General features: G+C 48.4%; 1 protein-coding gene across 3 annotated transcripts in view; it reads left to right on the top strand.

Moving 5' to 3' along the window:
* The first annotated feature begins 7,621 nt into the window (after positions 1 to 7,621).
* ZYX (zyxin) overlaps positions 7,622 to 17,983 on the top strand; it is a 30,534-nt gene continuing 20,172 nt past the window's right edge. For 2 of the 3 annotated variants that reach the window (XM_080613281.1, XM_080613279.1), the window contains exons 1-9: positions 7,622 to 7,744; positions 11,065 to 11,325; positions 14,200 to 14,381; positions 15,421 to 15,513; positions 15,773 to 16,276; positions 16,755 to 16,896; positions 16,975 to 17,144; positions 17,292 to 17,470; positions 17,740 to 17,860. In XM_080613281.1, coding sequence (XP_080469407.1) covers positions 11,076 to 11,325; positions 14,200 to 14,381; positions 15,421 to 15,513; positions 15,773 to 16,276; positions 16,755 to 16,896; positions 16,975 to 17,144; positions 17,292 to 17,470; positions 17,740 to 17,860 — 1,641 coding nt within the window. In that variant the 5' untranslated portion in view covers positions 7,622 to 7,744; positions 11,065 to 11,075. The remainder of the gene's footprint in view (positions 7,745 to 11,064; positions 11,326 to 14,199; positions 14,382 to 15,420; positions 15,514 to 15,772; positions 16,277 to 16,754; positions 16,897 to 16,974; positions 17,145 to 17,291; positions 17,471 to 17,739; positions 17,861 to 17,983) is intronic. The other variant, XM_080613280.1, reaches the window with a different exon arrangement.

Raw genomic sequence — 17,983 nt, 5'->3', positions numbered from 1 at the left:
ATGAAATGAGAAGATGAGAGAGTTCACAGATAAGCGATGCTTTCCCACTCCTTCCCTGCCAGGAACGGCTCAGCAGATGCTAGCAAATAAGAAGGACAAATGAAAGGAAATTCCAGGAATGTAAGCGAAAGGGAACTTGGTGAATCTATGGCAGTCACACTGAGAGTGTGCAGGTTCCTCATCAGCAGATAGGTAGTGCCAAGAGGGCAGGTATGAGGAGGTGGCTTTGGAGGGTCAAGAAGCTGTACGCTTCTTGATGTGCACTAGGAAAACAGATACCATCATTGATACAACTGTGAGGTGTGTATTAGGCTTTTCCTCCAGGTCAGTTGAATCTATGCTAGTGGGGTTGCTCAGACTGCATTTGTAAAAGTACTCTGCAAGCAGTTAATGTGCTTCCTTAAATTCCCAATGTTATGTAAAAAGGTGCAATATTTTTTGCCTTACAAAATATCAGTTGTCATCCCCTCACTCTCTCCCTTTGATACACTGGAGATGGAGAGCTAGGAGCTCATAGAAATTGCAGATACTAACTCTTTTAAAAATAAGGGGCTTTTTGTCTGCAATGTGGTTTTGGAGTTCTTTAAATCTTATTAAAAACATATGGAAATACCCCAAACCTTAAAATCCAGTCTGAACAAAGAAAATAGTTATTATTAGAACAGCTACTGATTCTGTCCTTACTGCTGAATTCTTGTCTCTGGAAAAATTGATAGTATAATATATCCAGAAGCAAAATATTGACTTAAAAATAGCCCTCATATTTAAAGAATCTCCAGAAAGTACCCTCTGCTATATAACACAGAGTAAACAGCTGCTGTGAGTAGGCTCTGGCAAATCAACATTGACTCAAACTATTTTTGTCAGGCCTGCTGCTGTATCTGGGGGATGTGCATACATCTACCTGCTGTGCTCTGCTGCACTCCATAAGGAATATGGTGGGATCCAGAATACTTATGTGAAGGTGACTCTTCCATTCCTATCTGTGTGTACAAGTCTTTGGGGGTCAAATGTTCTCATAGCTGCTTTACTAAGCACATTTGGGCCTTGCTTCTTTCTGTGTTCTCTACTGAAATCTGAGGAACAGGATCTCAGAAGGGGCTGCCTTGGTACCTTCTTATTGTCTTGCAACCCTTGACATCCTGATGGTGCTTATGGCTAGGAGACATCCCCTACCAAAAGCAGGCCAGGATGCAAGAGCATCCTGTCCTCAAACCCATTGTGATCATAGCTGATCCTTGAAAGAAATACCCTGACTTCCTGGGGTTTGTGGCAATGCAATTCAAGAGGTGGCCACTAGAAACTGCTGGAATAATAATGTTTATTGATGCACAGTACATGGAGGCTTATGTATAAGTCCATGTGCAGGAAAGCCAGCCACCAGTCTGGGCAGCAAGCAGTAATCCTGTCACTTCCCTGTCACATAGGGAGTGCTACTGCCCTGGAACGAAGCAACCATCAGGTGAGAATGCCTGCTGGCCAGGGCTGAGGAGGCTGCCTTTAACACTGCTGTGCTTTTGTGCTGACAAACAGTTGTGCTGGTTTAACGTACACCTGGTTGAGTTTGTGACTGACCAAGCAACTGCAGGTGGGTACCTCTGCCATGAATCACTCGTGGTTTTAATGCCTGCAAGTACTTTTCCTTAGAATTGGGTTGGAAGGGACCTTTAAAGATCACTCAGTCCAACACCCCCATGCCATGGGCAGGGACATCTTTTCACTAGCACAGGTTACTCAAAGCCCTATTCAGCCTGAGGAGCAGTGGTTTGTCCTTACCCAGCATCTTTATATTTCCACCAACCCTGTTCTGACCATGTTTTTGTCAGAAAAGCCATTTTAAATAGCATCCAGACATACATTGTTTCAATATATGGAGTTGGGGCTTTTTTTCACAGTATACTACTATACTGAGCCACTACAATGTTTCGGAAAAGTTTCCCACTTCTCACATTCGTGTCATAGGCCCATTCTCACATAGTAAGGCCATGAAACATAACATGCAGTTAATGCAAGAGCATGTCTTCTGCGTTTTGGGGGATCTTGGCTTTTCTCTGCTCTCACAGAAGGCTGCTTTTCCCTTCTATCTCCCTAAATCTGCAGTAGGTAAGAGAACGTTTATCGTACTTCCATATTTATACTACTTCTTCTTCAGTTTACTATCAGCTGTGAGAAAGACTTGAAACAATTGTAGATGAGAAGAGTTCTGGTCTCATGGTCCCTCAAATCACATAAATAATTGCTATGTTTAAGAGAGTGGAATTCTGCTGGCATCAACGAGGTAGCTTGAAATTCCATTCCTTGCTTGGAGGTGCAGGGATTTGGAGAATAATTTTCGAGTCAAAAGCAAACACAAATGGAGATGTAGGACTCTGGTATAATGTGGTAAGAGAGCAAAGAAGATAGGATGCAGCATACTATAGGCTTCTCATTGGTGTAGGCTGAAAGACAAAATGAATGCTGAGTCTATTCAGGGAGTCATTCCAGCATCAAAACCAAGCCAGGAGCTTGAGAATAGTCAGAAAGAGTCTACAATGTAGTGTCCCTCTAACCTTCACTTCAAGTATAAGGTCAAAATTAGGTTATTAAGTTGAATTTAGGCTGTTGGCACCAAAGGGCTGATAACTGCGGTGACACCATCTCTGAGGAGTTTGAGGCAATGAACCAGTGCAGAACTTCATACAGGTTCTTCAAAGCATTCCTCTCAGTACTGAACCATACCCTTTACCCTTCTCTGTCCCATTCCTCAAGAAGACTCATTTGCAGTGTGTAGTTAGCCCCTGTGGAGTGCCTCCTTTTGAAACTTAGGAGGGAATGGATACAGACAGTATTGCACATGTACATTCAAATTTAGACCTCTATAAAGATTTCCTTTTTCTTGGATCAGGAAAAAATTGATGCCATTTAACTGCATTGGAGAAATGCAGGCTGTGCAGTGGCTCCCAAAGCAAGTGGACAACTAGAAGTGACTAAGAAGGCTCTTTCACTTTCAGGGTGTTACATCTGAAGTGGCTGTGGTCATCTTGCACTGCTTGACTAACACTGCTTTGGATACAATACATGACTCTTGCACTAATCCACAGTATTTTCTGGTTTACTCCAAAAATACATTTTCAGTACAGATATATCCTTTCTTATCAAATCTCATTTTTTTTTATATCCTTAAGATAGAGGCTTAATGACCACCTTGGGAGGACACTGTTTTGGAGACCATGGCCATAAAGGCCTATAAATAAACAGGAAGCAAAAGGATTATTGCTGGTAGGACCCATCAGGTTTTTGCATGACAAACACCACATACCAAGGTGTTGGGAAGAAGGTGGGAGGCCCAGGAAAAGCAACACTGCTCTGGCAAAATAGCTTTATAAACCAGTAATAATAACAGTGGTAACTCATCTGGGAGCTGCATGTCCTGCCAAGGAGCTCCTGTCATGGGGGACTGCTGGAAATGGAGCTCCTTCCCTTGCATAGCAAGGGTTTGTTCTGGGGTTTGTTTGTTTATGGCCTATTCTAGTGTTTTAGTCAGGGTAATCTAACTGTATGTGTATGGCTAGAACGACCTTCTGAAGCATGTACATATACGCGTGTACTGTGCAATACTTTTCATAGTGAGATTTAAAGACCTGCAGTGACACTTCTCAGACATCACAGGGGCTCTGTGTAGCTGCTGAACAGCTCCCCTGCTTGGGGAGGGACACTTCTGAAGTGTACTTTATCAGCAGACTTGGGTTTTGAAGGGAAGCAGCAGAGAGACACCAGTTATCTGTCCTGGGTAGCTGGTTGTTCAGAGACTTCTCATAACCTTGGCAAACAGTATTCCTGACTGCGTGCCAGCTGCACAGATGCAGGAGGATGACTGGGCTCATGAGGACTGGAGGCTCTGCTGTCCCCCGGGCAGCTGTGTTTGGCACCCAGCTGTTGACACGCATCCTGCGAGGGGACTGAGACACTTGAAGCTGCCATTTGGTCAGGGGAAGGGCAGCTCTGCACATATCGCAGCATCCACAAAGAGTGGGAGCAGCAGCTGTGGCACATGTTAACCTATGCCAGATGTAGCTTTTCACATGAAGAACACCCTGCGTGAGGAAGGGAGTGAGAAACACACCAGGAGAGGGCTGTGCTGTGGGAGCACAACACATCCTAGGAGAGTTCTCACCAGGGTGCATTACACCTGCTGGTCCATACGGATGCAGACAACGTGCTGCAGATGGCTCTGCCCTAGACAGTGTGGGCCTAACCTTGTCTGCATCTCTTTGTCTGGCAACCAAAGTGGACCCATTATATATTTCCAACTCTGCCAGTAGGCCTAGACATAGCATTTAATGCAGCACAGGGAAACCTTATGAGTAGCAGCTTAGCATTAATCAATAAAATGTGGTTAGACTAAACAGAATTTATATTGACTAAAGAAGTATGAGAGATGCAACAACTTCTCTTTGGTTAGGAAAAACATGGGACTCCTATGTGGCATCATTAATTATTAACTAACTCTCACTGAGATAAAATCATAGAATAGTTAGGGTTGGAAAGGACCTTAAGATCATCCAGTTCCAACCCCCCTGCCATGGGCAGGGACACCTCACACTAAACCATGTCACCCAAGGCTCCATCAAACTTGGCCTTGAACACTGCCAGGGATCAAGTATTCACAACTTCCTCAGGCAACCCATTCCAGTGCCTCACCACCCTCACAGTAAAGAACTTCTTCCTTATATCCAATCTAAACTTCCCTGTTTAAGTTTTAACCTGTTACCCCTTGTCCTATCACTACAGTCCCTGATGAAGAGTCCATCCCCAGCATCCTTGTAGGCCCCCTTCAGATACTGGAAGCTGCTCTGAGGTCTCCACACAGCCTTCTCTTCTCCAGGCTGAACAGCCCCAACTTTCTCAGCCTGTCTTGATGCGGGACGTGCTCAAGCCCCTGATCATCCTCGTGGCCTCCTCTGGACTTCTTCCAACAGTTCCATGTCTTTTTTATGTTGAGGACACCAGAACTGCACACAATACTCCAAGTGAGGTCTCATGAGAGCAGAGTAGAGGGGCAGGATCACCTCCTTTGACCTGCTGGTCATGCTCCTTTTGATGCAGTCCAGGATACAGTTGGCTTTCTGGGCTGTGAGTGCACACTGAAGCTGGCTCATGTTCATTTTCTCATCGACCAACACCTCCAAGTCCTTCTCTGCAGGGCTGCTCTGAATCTCTTCTGTGCCCATCCTGTAGCTGTGCCTGGGATTGCTCCGACCCAGGTGTAGGACCTTGCACTTGGCTTGGTTAAACTTCATGAGGTTGGCATTGGCCACCTCACAAGTGCGTCAAGGTCCCTCTGCATCCCATCCCTTCTGCTTTATCTGTCATTTCACCCATGGTGTGGAGTAGCATTCACACCACAACGTATACTCCAAAATACCATAATGCTTTTTTCAGGCATGGGACAAAGTGATTTATGGAGAGGACTGCTGCCAATTCCAGAACTTACAAGGTCTGGTACGCCAAGCTGAGTATACCTGCTGATCCATCTCCGTACCTAGAGAGCTAAATGCCTATTCAGTACTAGGATTTTGCTTCAGCTAATGAGACTGAGTACAACTGTGTACATCTCAAGGCACCGATTCCAGTTTGCAGCAGAAAAACATGTACTTTTCCAAGCAAAGAACTGCACGAAGGAAGGTCGCTAGCATAAGGAGATTCTTATTTTCTTTAAAGCACAAACTTTAAATCCACTGTATTTCAAGCATGAAACCAAGTTAAGAGTTTCCCCCTGTGTATTCTGATGTATTCCAGTTTGAGAATTCTGGCCTTCACAGGTCCAACCTCCTGAACACCTCTCCATTTCTTATCTGTTTCCTCATAGTGAGGAGTTAATACAAAACATGTAAGAGGGTCTGCCTTTCTTTTTCTTATTCCCACAGATTGTGAAGGCTTGTTCTCCTTTCATGAGCTTTTAACATCCCCACTTTGGTGAGAAATCGAACATGCAAGCATCTGGATTTATAGGGTTGTGGCCAGAAAGTATCAGAGCACAGATTTGTTTCTATATTCTCTCAGCCCTTTTTTAATCTCAGTCTGAGACATTCTTTGTTTTCTCTGGAGTCAGGGCTAGCCCAGGGAACAGTGACAGAGCGCTCCGAGGTCAGGCTGGTTGTGTAAGGTGCACTGTGCTGCTCCAGAAGTCGCTTAGCGATTTCACAATGAAATCTTTTTAGCTCTGCACTGACATCTTTGCCCTAACAAGAGGGAAGAAGATCGTCTTCAGTAGAAGAGCGACAGTGTTAGAAGACCCAGCACAGAGATACCTTTCTTATCCTACATAATTACTTTGTGCATTAATCATGGGAGGTGACAGGGCTGATGCCATGCCTATAAAAGCAGCAGTAACTTCAGAATTATTTAGTAACTATACAAAAGCTACATATCCCTAAGTAATTCATAGCTGTAAATCAACAGTTCAGCGGCGGCAGCTATGTAAGCAGATGCTCAGTGCTACACATTGCTATGGGTGACATTTTCATATGTAACAATGAAAAACCTCACAGAGGGCCCCGCTTTACCAACTCCATAAGCTGGTTAAATAAGAGAGATTACCTCTTTGTACGGACCTTGCTTGGAAAGTTAAAGCTTTGTTTACACTTGATTTCTTAGGCCTTGGTGAGCCTTTTTGCATAGCTCTGTAATGTGACCATTTTGCAGTAGTGCACATGAGGAGGGGGTCTAGCTGGTGTGGTCTGTGGCTTACTCACCTGTAAGTCACAGTAAAGATACTAATGCTTTTGATTGATAGGCAAGTCTTGGGAGCAGACAAGCCCCACGTTTCCTGAGCATTACTAAATAACAGTAATTCCCCAGGGAATGTGCAACAGTAGGAGTATTAACCCCCACATTAAGGCCAAATTCCAAAGTACAATGGTTGTGCAAAGCACATGAATTCTGTCTTTATTGGCATCCCTTCTCCCTGTGCAGCTTAGAAGCAAGGAGAGGAAGAAAAGACAGGAGTTGAAAGTTACATGCCCTATTGTGCTGGGTCAGGCTGTCGCTGGTCTAAAAGCAGGACTGAACCCGCAGCTAGCACTGCGATAAAAATAAAACCGGTGTGCAGCACATGCAATCCAACAAAGCAATTCAAATGGCTGGTGTTTTATATCAACCAGTTCAGTGTTTAGCCTCGCAGCCAGTACAAGAGGTCGCTTTTCTGCACGGCGCAGTCATCTGATGTTTGCTTTCGTTTCTGAAAGGCTGGGGAGGGGCAGCGTGAGTCAGATGTTCCCGCAGCTGGTTCGTGCGTGGACGAGGCCAGCAGGGACCCTGACTCACCAAGAGCGGCTCCATTTCTTCCTACAGCTCAGGTCAGCGGCTGGAAACGCAACCACGGGCTTGAGGGGGGAGGAATCGGCAAACGCCTCTGCTTTGTGACCGCTGCCGAGCGGAGGGGGAGCGGAGAAGACCCCCCCTCCGGGTCTCTCCGCCCGGGGCTACCGCCGCCCCTGCGCGCCCCGTCGGCGGGCGGTGAGCGCCGTCCCCCCTTACCTCAGTCGCATTCCCCAGCGAGTGAGCTCAGCTTCGCGCAGCCTCTCTCCTTTTATGGTCAAACAACTTTGCCTGGGCGAGGCTTTTTTGGTGAGTTGTCGGCAGCGGCGGGGCTCGGCCGCTCCCCCCCTTCCACTGCCGCTGCTTCCCCGGCCGGGCGGGGGGCAGCGCAACCTCGCCGGCTCCGGTCGCGGGTACCGCGTACTCCCCATCCCCGTCCGCAGAGGTGAGTCCCTTCTCTGGGCTTTTGTCTGCAGCGCTGGGGCTGGCGTTGAACAAGTCTTGGGGTGCGTCTGTCTGCGGGGGAAGGCGCGTTTCGTTGCGGGAGGGTTGCTCGCCGTGCACAAAGTATCTCTTCAGGGTCGATTGACGGTGCGCAGGAGAGGGGTTCGGGGGATGTGTGTGCCTTGGTGGGTTTCCTTCCCTCCCAGTGAAATGGAGGCAGCTCCGGTATAGCTGCAGCAGTGGGGGATGGGGGAAGGTGTTGCTTGGTTCTATTAGGGACGAGCTCTTTTGTGTGCGGACGGGCCACCTATGGAGTGTGTTTTCCAGATGTGCTTCAGAGAGACGAAGCTGGGGCTTTTTGTGCGAGAAGTTTGTTTCGTTCGTGAGGTTTTGCCTCTCTGGGAGTGCCCTGAGGAAAGCAGAGGCGCAAGTACTTGAAAGTCGCAGAACTTCCTCACGTTTGGAATATGTTTGCATAGCTTTCTGGAGGTTTTCCTCCCGTTTCCCCCTCCGTGCGTAGGGAGGAGGCAAGCCCAGGATGCGTGGGAGAAGTTCGTGGATCTGAATGGCCCCCTCCCAGTCCGGTTGTTTTAAGGCTCTACTTTGCAGCTCGCATAGTTGATAGGACTTTGCTCTCTTTGAAGCTTTGTAACTTTGGGCCAGGCTGGGAGAACTTTCTGGAATTAGTCTGTATGAGGGGATGAAGGTAACCATAGCTCCTTTATCTGTTTAATCTGTTCACTACGTATTCTGTGTTGTTTGCTGTAGTTTTCCTTCTGATTCCGCTCACTTGGGGAGGAAGTTGGTAAATAGGGGAAGTACACACGCGGCTGGGCCGGCTTTTATGAGGGCTGCCTGTGTGGCTGGAACCGAGCTGCTTTCTACCAACAGAGGGGGAAAGGTAACACTGAGCTCTCTGCTTCCTCCCACTTTTGCTACCCTAGAAAAGTAGCTGAGTTTTTGGAAGCGGTGTCTTCGGATCAAACTGCTGAAAACTGTCTGGGTGCACAAGAGGTGGCAGACCCACCATGGGACCTTCTGGGAGGTGTCACTGCGATTTGTCCTTCTTCTCCTTGCTCTCTGTTAGAGAGGAACAGTGTATGAGGCAGCCAAGTATCCCGACTGTGTCCTTTGGGGACATCTTTCTTCATAGCTCCACTAGAGTCATTTGAAATGCTGTGACAGCAGGAAATAAAAATCTCTCCCCTGCGAGGGAAACGTGAGGATGAGAAGGATTCAAGATGAGGTCTGCTGGTGTTAACGCTCCCTCACCAATAACTGTTACAAATAGCGCCACAGGACTCGCATAAGCTCTGTATTTCTGCTAAGGCTCAGGTACCTACTTGAAAGGTACGGTACTGTTGGGTACTTAGGTGGCACCCAAGGCTGTGGGTGTCCCTGCAAGGCCAGCAGCCTCTGTCAGCCAGTTTGGTCTGGGTTGCGTGGATGAATAAACAGAAGTGAGGATGAGCAGGGGCAGCTGCTGGATGGGGATGGCTTGAAATGTGACATGCCATACTGGGAAATGGGCTGCTTTGGGTTAAGGGAGGTAGCAGCTGCTGGCAGCAAAGCCAGCCTTCTTTTTGTGAAGCAGCTGATGTCCCAGGACTGTCTTTGTGTTGACTAACCTCGGTATGGGTCATGATCAGAAAGGGACGTTGTCACTGTGGTGTTCTGCTTATAGTGGTGACAATGCTGGTAGAACTACTGCCAGGTGGTTCATTACACCATAGTGAAATGGTGGGGCATAACGCTGAAGTCTCTTAAGAAAGGCTGGAGGTCTTTTCACCAACTTCTGTAGCTCAGTGAGCAGCTGCAGACTGGAGGGAGTTGACAGGTTCCTTCTGACTTGCAAGTCTATTGACCCCTGCAAGTGTGAGGGATTGAGGACAAACCTCACTTACTACTCCTGCAATGACCCTTTCCCATGCTGGATCATTTGGGTGATGCTCAGCACAGCTTTTTGGCTCCTGCTTACTGTTGCAGCCTCTTCCTCCTCTTGAAAAGCCCAGAAAAGTTTGTCAAAGCCTGTGCAATTCATCAGCTCTGCACAAAGGGAACAAAAAGTGCAGCAGCATGTACTTAATGTTTGTCTATGTTGTCACACGCCTGTGACCTGGAGAAGTGTAACATCTAGATCATGCAGTGCTGTACTGAATCGTGGGAGCGCTTAGAACGGGGGCAGGCAGGTCTTATCAGCAGCCATGGGTGATGTTTGTGGCACCAGGGCTATCTGTCCCGGCAGCTTTTATTGTCCGAGTGAGAGAAGCCGGCAGTGTGGAGGGGCACTGATTTGAACATTGGCACAGAGCCGCTGTGCTGGGGGAAGCGCTATTGTTCTGGGGTGTTAGGAGGACTATAGGCATGCCGGGCTTTACAACAAAGCTTCTGGCTGCGTGGAGATTTCTAGCACGGATAAGGTTTCTGGCTTGCATTGCCGGGCTGAGGGAATCCTAGCAATGTGGCTGTCATCCTGAGCCCTGCGGTTCCCGAAGCAGCCGGCTTGGCGGGGCTGGCGTCTCGCTGTTCCAGCCTGGTGATGGGGAGGAGAGAGCGCAGAGGGTTGCTATGGCCCGCCTGCTGCAAGCGGAGCGCCGGCCTTTCCCAACCCCACCGCGCGTCCTTGCGCAGCGCAGGGCCGAGCCCCTGTGCAGCGGTGCTGCTGCGCTCCTCGCAGCCCCCGGGCACGGGCGGAGCGGCGGCCGCAGCCCAGGAGTGCTTCCTGGCGGGGGCAGGAAGGAGGGGAAAGGGGGGCGAGATCCGGGGAGGTGACAGCCGCCGCTGCTTGCAGCATGGAGAGCTCCGGAGGTAGGGGATGGACAATGTGAGGGGTGCGCCAGGGTCGGACGGGGGGAGGTTACCGGGGCTGTCACAGGCAGAGATCGAGAGGAGCCTTTGGTGTTATTGGGTAAGTGGGGGAGAGGAAATGTTGATTCCAGTTCTGGGAGAGCATGGATGGCGACACCCCTTAGGGTGTGTGTGTGGTGGGTAACACACATTCTGGTAGCCCACTGCTGTCCTCTCCAGCGTGCTGCTTTACAAGGTTCTCATGCAGCAGAAAGCTTGGGTTTCTCTGTAGCTGGAAGCCCTTTGCGGTTAATGCCATACTGAGTTGCAATGGTGAAGCGTGCTGTCTGCAGTTTCTGTTCCTCCTTTTTCCTGTGCTGATGCTGGAAGTGCTCTGCTCTCTGCTCGGGCACCTCAGCCTCTGGATGGACTTAAACTTCTGTATCCCTCTGTTTCACGTGTTTCTGTCTATAGATTTCCACTCTGGCACAAGGCTGATTTCATATCGGTTTCTTCCCTCTTCTTTCCTGCTAGGAGCTGAGAAGATGGCCTCCTCAGGCGCCCCGGGGACCCGCATGACATCCGCAGTCAACATCAACATTTCTACCCCTTTCTTCTACAATCCACAGAAGAAGTTTGCACCCGTGGTTGCCCCTAAACCCAAGGTGAACCCCTTCAAGGCTGGGGATGCATCAGAGCCACCACTGCCCCCACCTCCTGGAGCTGGCGCCCAACGCGCTCAGATAGGGAAGGTGGGGGAGATCCCATCAGCATCCATGTCCCTGCTGCCAGAAGGTAGGTGAGGGCTGGCATGACAGATAGTGCATTTTTAAATCCTAGGGATGTGAGGTTTGGAACAGGGCTAAACATGGGAACAGAGGCATCTCTCCTGCAAGTGATGGATATTCGTGCTGTAGAGGTTGGCAGGTTCCAGAATGAGATGAGACGATCGTAAAGGGATACCAAAGTACATAGAGCCTGCATTAAGAATGGAAGCTGGATGGCAATCCTGCATTGCACTGCTGCTAGAGGAATGCAATGGATTGGGTTTTTTATAGTATTCCCTGAGTGCATAATTGTGTAACTGCAATCAGTTTCTGGCCAGCATGTCTGGGAGCAAGTATGTTGCAGGCAACTTCATCCTGATGGTGGTGAATCATGCTGTTCTGCTTGTTGATTCATCTAAGCTCAAGCTGGTTGTCTCCGATGATAGAGATCCTTCTCATGGGCTCTGCAGTTGCCATCTTCGCTGCTGCTGGGGATGGGGAGGAATGAAAAATGGCAGGGAAAACTGGTGGAAACTGTCAGAAACAGCTCTGTATGGCTTATAGAGTTTTACACTTCTGCCTAGTGGTTTGGGCTGGGTGTGTTTTCCTGTGCAGAGTCACTTCTTGTAGCATGGTTTCCTTTGTCTTTTTCTTTCTTCTTATTTCCTGTGCTGATGGTGTGGTTTTGTTGGTTGGATTTGTGTCCTCTGACAAGCAGAGGGTTCCTGGTTGTGTGGCTCCCTACTTGGAAGTGATCAGCATGGGGCTACCAGAAATTTCTCTAGGGACCTCTTGCTAATGCTTGATGCTGTGCTTTACCCCAAGACTCTAACCAAGGTACGCCTCAGTCAGGACATGCGTGTTCAGATAACGTTATCTACTGTTATAGATGCCTTTCACTATCTGGTATAGAGTGTGCAACGCTGATGATTCCTAGGTTGGCAGCTGGTCTGTAGGACGGCAGGTTCTGTGCTCAGAAGAGACAGGTTATGAAGTCACGAGTCACAAGGGTCCGCATGTGGGTGTTTCTGTCTCCTAGAATTGCACCAGCTAACTCTGACCTTCTTCCTCATACGTTGTTGGGGGCTTTGCTGTAGTTGTGTGGATTAGGGATGTCTTTGGGGAGGTCTCAAACTGACACAAATACATAACCTGAAGTGCAGGAGTTGACAGATGGATGCTAAAAATTATTTTTCAATGCAGAATGCAATTGGAGTATTAGGTGTTTGCTCCAATTCCTTCCTTCCTTATAAATCTTATTATGGAGGAGCTAACATAACAGAAAGATTGGCAAAAGGACCATTGGGCTTGAGCTGTTGGCACTATCGGGTGAGGGCTGCCAGCAAGACATCTGAAGTACAAATGAACCACCAAAACTCCGTCATGAGAGAAATGCATTTGATTTGATCCTTCTCTGATGCATCTCTTCAATCCTGTCCCTTTCGTATACACTCCTCAAACAAATAATGGTATAACAAAGCCATAGTGATGGGTCTCATTGTCTTAAATGACAGGATGGCTAAGTTAGTATTGCTGTAGGCATGTTGTATTTGGTATTGATCACTCTATAAATCTGATACAGTAAGTTTGTGGGGAACTTTTTTGTTTGTATGAATAATTCATAAAACAGGCTTTTAGTGCATCTGAAACAATGTGACAGCAGATCAGGGCTTTGATTCTGCAATATTCCTTATCATTTCAATAAACCAGAAGGCAAGCATATACAAAACTTGAACCTAAACTCTGGTTTCAAAGTTAAAAATACCAGCTTAGTATTACTTCCTCCACCAAGCAGAAGTTCTGTTTCAGAAGAAGGTTTGGAAGAGGTGCTGCATACCAGTGCAGTTTATGCATGCCTCTAGCTAATTAAGATTTTGGATTTCATTTTGTGAAAGGGCAGCATTGTCTCCCTTGGGTTACGTATGAGAAGTCCCCATAAAGTCTGCTGGCAGTAACTGGATATAAAGATGGGACAGTTCAGTTACTGCTGTTAAAAGTTGCACATGGAGTAGCAGGAGTGAAAAACATCGTCTTTGACCCCACTGCTGGTTGGGCCTAGCTAAGGGAGAGGGATGGATATATAGAAGAAGGGATGTAGAAGTTGTGCCTCCTTGTTTTCAGTGTTCTTTGTTGCTTGGATGATAAGAGGACAACTTCTCCCATCCACGGTGAAGGCATGAGTATTCATGTTTATTTGCGTGTGGTGTAGTAGAAAATGTCTCTTTTTCCTGTTCCACATCTTTGGCAAATATGCGTAGGTAGAAGCAGTGGGGTTTTCTTACAGGAGGTTGAGGCACTCTGGTGCTTTTCAGCCTGCTTAAAAAGGGTTCCACAAAATCTCTCGTGTCCTCATGTGTATTGGGGATGTTTTAGCTTCCCCAATGAAAGATGTTTTAATTTCCTAGAAAAATAAAGCAGTTTCAAAGATTCCTCATAAGCATAAGGTTTAGTTGGTCCAATTTGCCTTGTTTTGCTCCCTCTTGTTTCTCATAGTTCTTACTAGCCAGCTGTGAGGTGCCAGCTTATTTTCCTGTAATAATACTTCAGGGTCCTGGGTTATCCACTGGCAATGCTCCCTATTTAGCAATCTGAGCCAGTTACTGGCAAGAGAAACATGCGAAGGACCAAAGAATGAGAGGGGTGAGAAAGTGCATAGTAAGACATGTTTCCCAATTATACAATAATTATTCTCAGTAACTAATTGCAGTAGATAACGAGGGAAGTTTCTATGATGGCAAATAGCTTTAGACTAGGTGAAAACCAGCCTGTAGAGTTCAGTTGTTCCTGATGGGGTCCCTTGAGTACCGGGGAAGTATTTGATTTAATACCTTCAAGACCCCTTTTGGGGTTTGTGCTGTCAGAAGTGATCCAAACTTGCTTTTGTTCTCGTTCTTCCCCACAGACCTGCCACTGCCACCTCCTCCACCACCTGGAGAGGAGGCAAGCTTCTCAAACTGTGCTTTTCCCCCACCTCCACCCCCCTTTGAAGAGCCTTTTCCACCAGCCCCAGAAGAGGTTTTCCCTTTGCCGCCGCCGCCACCGATGTTTGATGAAGGGCCCCTGAGCAATGTACCTGCCCCACAGGTGAGTGTGGTCAAGGGAAGTGTAGTTCTTTGTGATGCTCTGAGAGCTGGGACAGTTTCTCACTGCTCTCTGAACTCAGCAGCTGGAAGCCCTGAGATGTGGGAAAGCAGAAAATACTGTTGCCCTATGGACCAGCATAGGTTAGGGTCAACTGGCCAGGCTACAGCTCTCTGCAGATGAAGGACCTGGTGCTTCTGATGGACAGCGAGTTGAGTGTGAGCCAGGAATGCACCCTTGTGGCAATAAAGGCCAACCACATGTGCTGGGCTGCGGTTGTGAGAGTGTAGTCAGCATGACAAGGACAGCGATGGTTCCTCTCTCTGGTTTCTAGTGAGACTGCCTCTTGGAAGACTTTCCAGTTGAGCTCCCAGTGTAATAACCCAGAGGAATACAGAACTAGATGCAATCCAGTGAAGGGTCATAGCAGTCATTGGGAGTTGGAGCTCATGATGAGAGAGCTGGGTTTGTTCAGCCTGCAGAAGAGGAGACCGAGGCAGGGATCTAACTGCAGCCTGCTATACCTAAAGGAGGGCTGGAGAGAAGACACATTCTTCTTACTGGGGCACAACAAGAGATAATGGACACAAGCTGCGGCAAGGGGAATTCCTTTTGGACAGAAGAAAAAGCTGTTCCGCTCCAAGGGTGGCTTCACACTGGCGCAAATGCCTGGAGAGGCTGGGGAATCTGCATCCTTGGGGATGTTCAGAACTTAACCCGGATGAGGCCTTGAGCAACCTGATCTAGCTTGTTAGCTAGAGTTAGCCCTGCTGTGAGCAGGGTGTTGGACAAGAGAGCTCCAGATGCTTTTTTCACACCTAAATCTGTGAGTTTCTTTGGGCTGTGCATTTTCCCACTGTTTGTAGACCTTGGAGCCTGTGCCCTGTTCATCCTCACCAGCTTGCTCTCCATTCAAAGCAAGGAGCAGCTCTGTACCACGGTCCAAAGCACAAAAATCTGCTCTTGTAAGGGGGTGCACCTGGTTCTCTGGCTGTTCCTGTAACGTGCTCTGCTCCCTCTTTCCTCATGGATGGTGGTGTAGGAACGTGGCAAGATGAGCAGCATTGATCTTGAGATTGAGTCACTGTCCGTAATGTTGGATGACATGGCGAAGAATGACCCCTTCAGACCCCGGGTGAGCTCTCCAGGATGCTGGAAGTGGAAGGAGAGATGACTGGTTTGCTGAACGGAGGTAGTGAAGATAATAATGTCTGGATAAACCATAGTGCAAAATGTGAAGGACCAGAAAGCACAGATATTGCAGCTTGTCAGGATAGTGTGGAAACTCTCCACATTGTGGGTCTGGGGTAGCTGCTGACACTGCTATAGACAGCATGTTTTCTCTTCCACCTTGCTGACAACTGCCTGTTTCTCTCTGTTGCTCCCCTTTACAGATATCTCCAGGATCCACAGGTTCTCTGGAGAAACCATCAGCCCCAAAAACTCGTGTGGAAGTACCGTCTGCATCCAAAGATACTCCTCATTCCTTTCCTTCCAAGTTCACTCCAAAGCCAAGTGGAACCTTATCTTTCAAACCCACTGGGGCAGATCTGACCCCAGCCCCATGGGCAGCCCCACAGCAACGCAAGGAGCCCCCAGCACCAGTCCCTCCACCACCCTCTCTCCCTCCTGCTCAGCCTACCCCTACATTCACCCCACCTAAGTCTGTTGCTGGCTCTCCTAAGTCTGGGTCCAAACCAGGTGCCAGTGTTCCCATGGCTCCATCAAACTCTGCAAGATATCCTACCTCCCTTCAGACTCAGTTCACAGCTCCTTCACCTTCAGGTCCCTCCTCTCGGCCACAGCCTCCCAATTTCACCTATGCCCAGCAGAGGGAAAGACCCCAAGTGCAGGAGAAGCTGCGTCCAACAGAGCAACCTGCTGCTGCAAAAGACACGGTAGGGGATAGAGCCATGGGATCAGTGCTTTTGGGTGGGCATCACTGGGAGCGAAGTTGGACAATGAGGGAGGGTCTGTCCCAGGCTAGAGGAGACTGTTACCCCTCTGAAAGAGCTGTAGCTAGAGACAGTTGTGGACAAGGATAGGGTCCTGCAAAGGGGAAACACTTTTTAGCAGGGTCTTTTGCAACAGGACGAGACAGTGGTCTTAAACTAAAGGAGGGGAGATTCAAGGTGTTTTTACAATGAGGGTGGTAACACTGGCACAGGTGGTTGCTCAGAGAGGTGGTGGATGCACCATCCCTGGGCACATTTAAGGCCAGGCTGGATGTGGTTCTAGGCAACCTGATCTAGTTGAGGATGTCCCTGTTCATTGCAGGTGGGTTGGACTAGAGGAGCTTTGAAGGTTCCTTCCAACCACAACTATTCTATGGTTCTGTATGTGTCCTCAGGCGTTGAATGTTTCCTCTTCCTGCAGCATAGGCCCACGGGCTCCAGTGCAGATCCACCTAGGGGGAATTCCTGCCTGACTATGAAGGAAGTAGAAGAGCTGGAGATGTTGACCCAGAAACTAATGAAGGATATGGAGCATCCGCCCACAGTAGAGGCCGCTACTTCTGGTGCGTTCCCTCCCTCAACAGCAGTAGGGCTATGAGGGGTTTTCATCTCTCCTAATCCCTTTCTTCTTCCATTGACAGAGCTCTGTGGCTTCTGTCGGAAGCCTCTGTCACGAACCCAGCCAGCCGTGAGGGCCCTGGACTGCCTCTTCCATGTGGAATGCTTCACCTGCTTCAAATGTGAGAAGCAGCTGCAGGGGCAGCAGTTCTACAATGTGGATGAGAAGCCCTTCTGCGAGGACTGCTATGCTGTGAGTTACTGGGATGAGAGAGCTGAGCTTGCTGTGCTTGTTCTCTCTTGTTTTCCCTTCCTCCTTCCACCTTGCCTGTCTGTGGTATAGCCTCCCAGGGGTGTTGGGCTGGATTAATGAGTCTTACCTGTTTTCCTCTGGGCTCAGGGGACCTTGGAAAAGTGCAGTGTCTGCAAACAAACCATCACAGACCGGATGCTGAAGGCCACTGGTAACTCGTACCATCCCCAGTGCTTTACCTGTGTGATGTGCCATACCCCTCTTGAAGGGGCTGCTTTTATTGTGGACCAGGCCAACCAGCCTCACTGTGTGGATGACTACCACAGGTATGGAGAGAGTATGTGTGTGTGGTGTCTGAAAGAAGGCAGATTCCCTCACAACTGGTTAATTCTGCTGCAGAGTGGGGTTGCCCATGCAGTCAGCAGACATTGAGTTAAAAATGAGTCAGCAATGTACCTTATAGCAATGAGGTCTTTTCCCACTTCTTTGTGACTTATTAGTCCTCTGCTGCTCAGAGTGTTCTATGGCAATCAGAAATGTTCATTGACTGTCACCACGGTGGCCATGATCCCCTCCACGTTTCTGTGTGTTGCAGGAAGTATGCTCCACGCTGTTCAGTCTGTAGTGAGCCCATCATGCCAGAGCCTGGGAAGGATGAGACAGTGCGTGTTGTGGCATTGGAGAAGAATTTCCACATGAAATGTTACAAATGTGAGGTAAGCTTGGTGGCTTCCATGCTCATCAGCAGCAGCTGGACCTCTTTGTTGTCTCTCCTGACCAAACGCTAAGGTTGTTTTGAATTAATCTGGAGACCTCAGAGCAGCGTCCGGTATCTGAAG

Source organism: Psittacula echo (genome assembly GCF_963264785.1).
Source record: "Psittacula echo genome assembly, chromosome: 3".
Classification (NCBI taxonomy): Eukaryota; Metazoa; Chordata; class Aves; order Psittaciformes; family Psittacidae; genus Psittacula; species Psittacula echo.
Note: the sequence above shows the minus strand (reverse complement) of the source record. Positions and strands in the feature narration are given on the sequence as shown.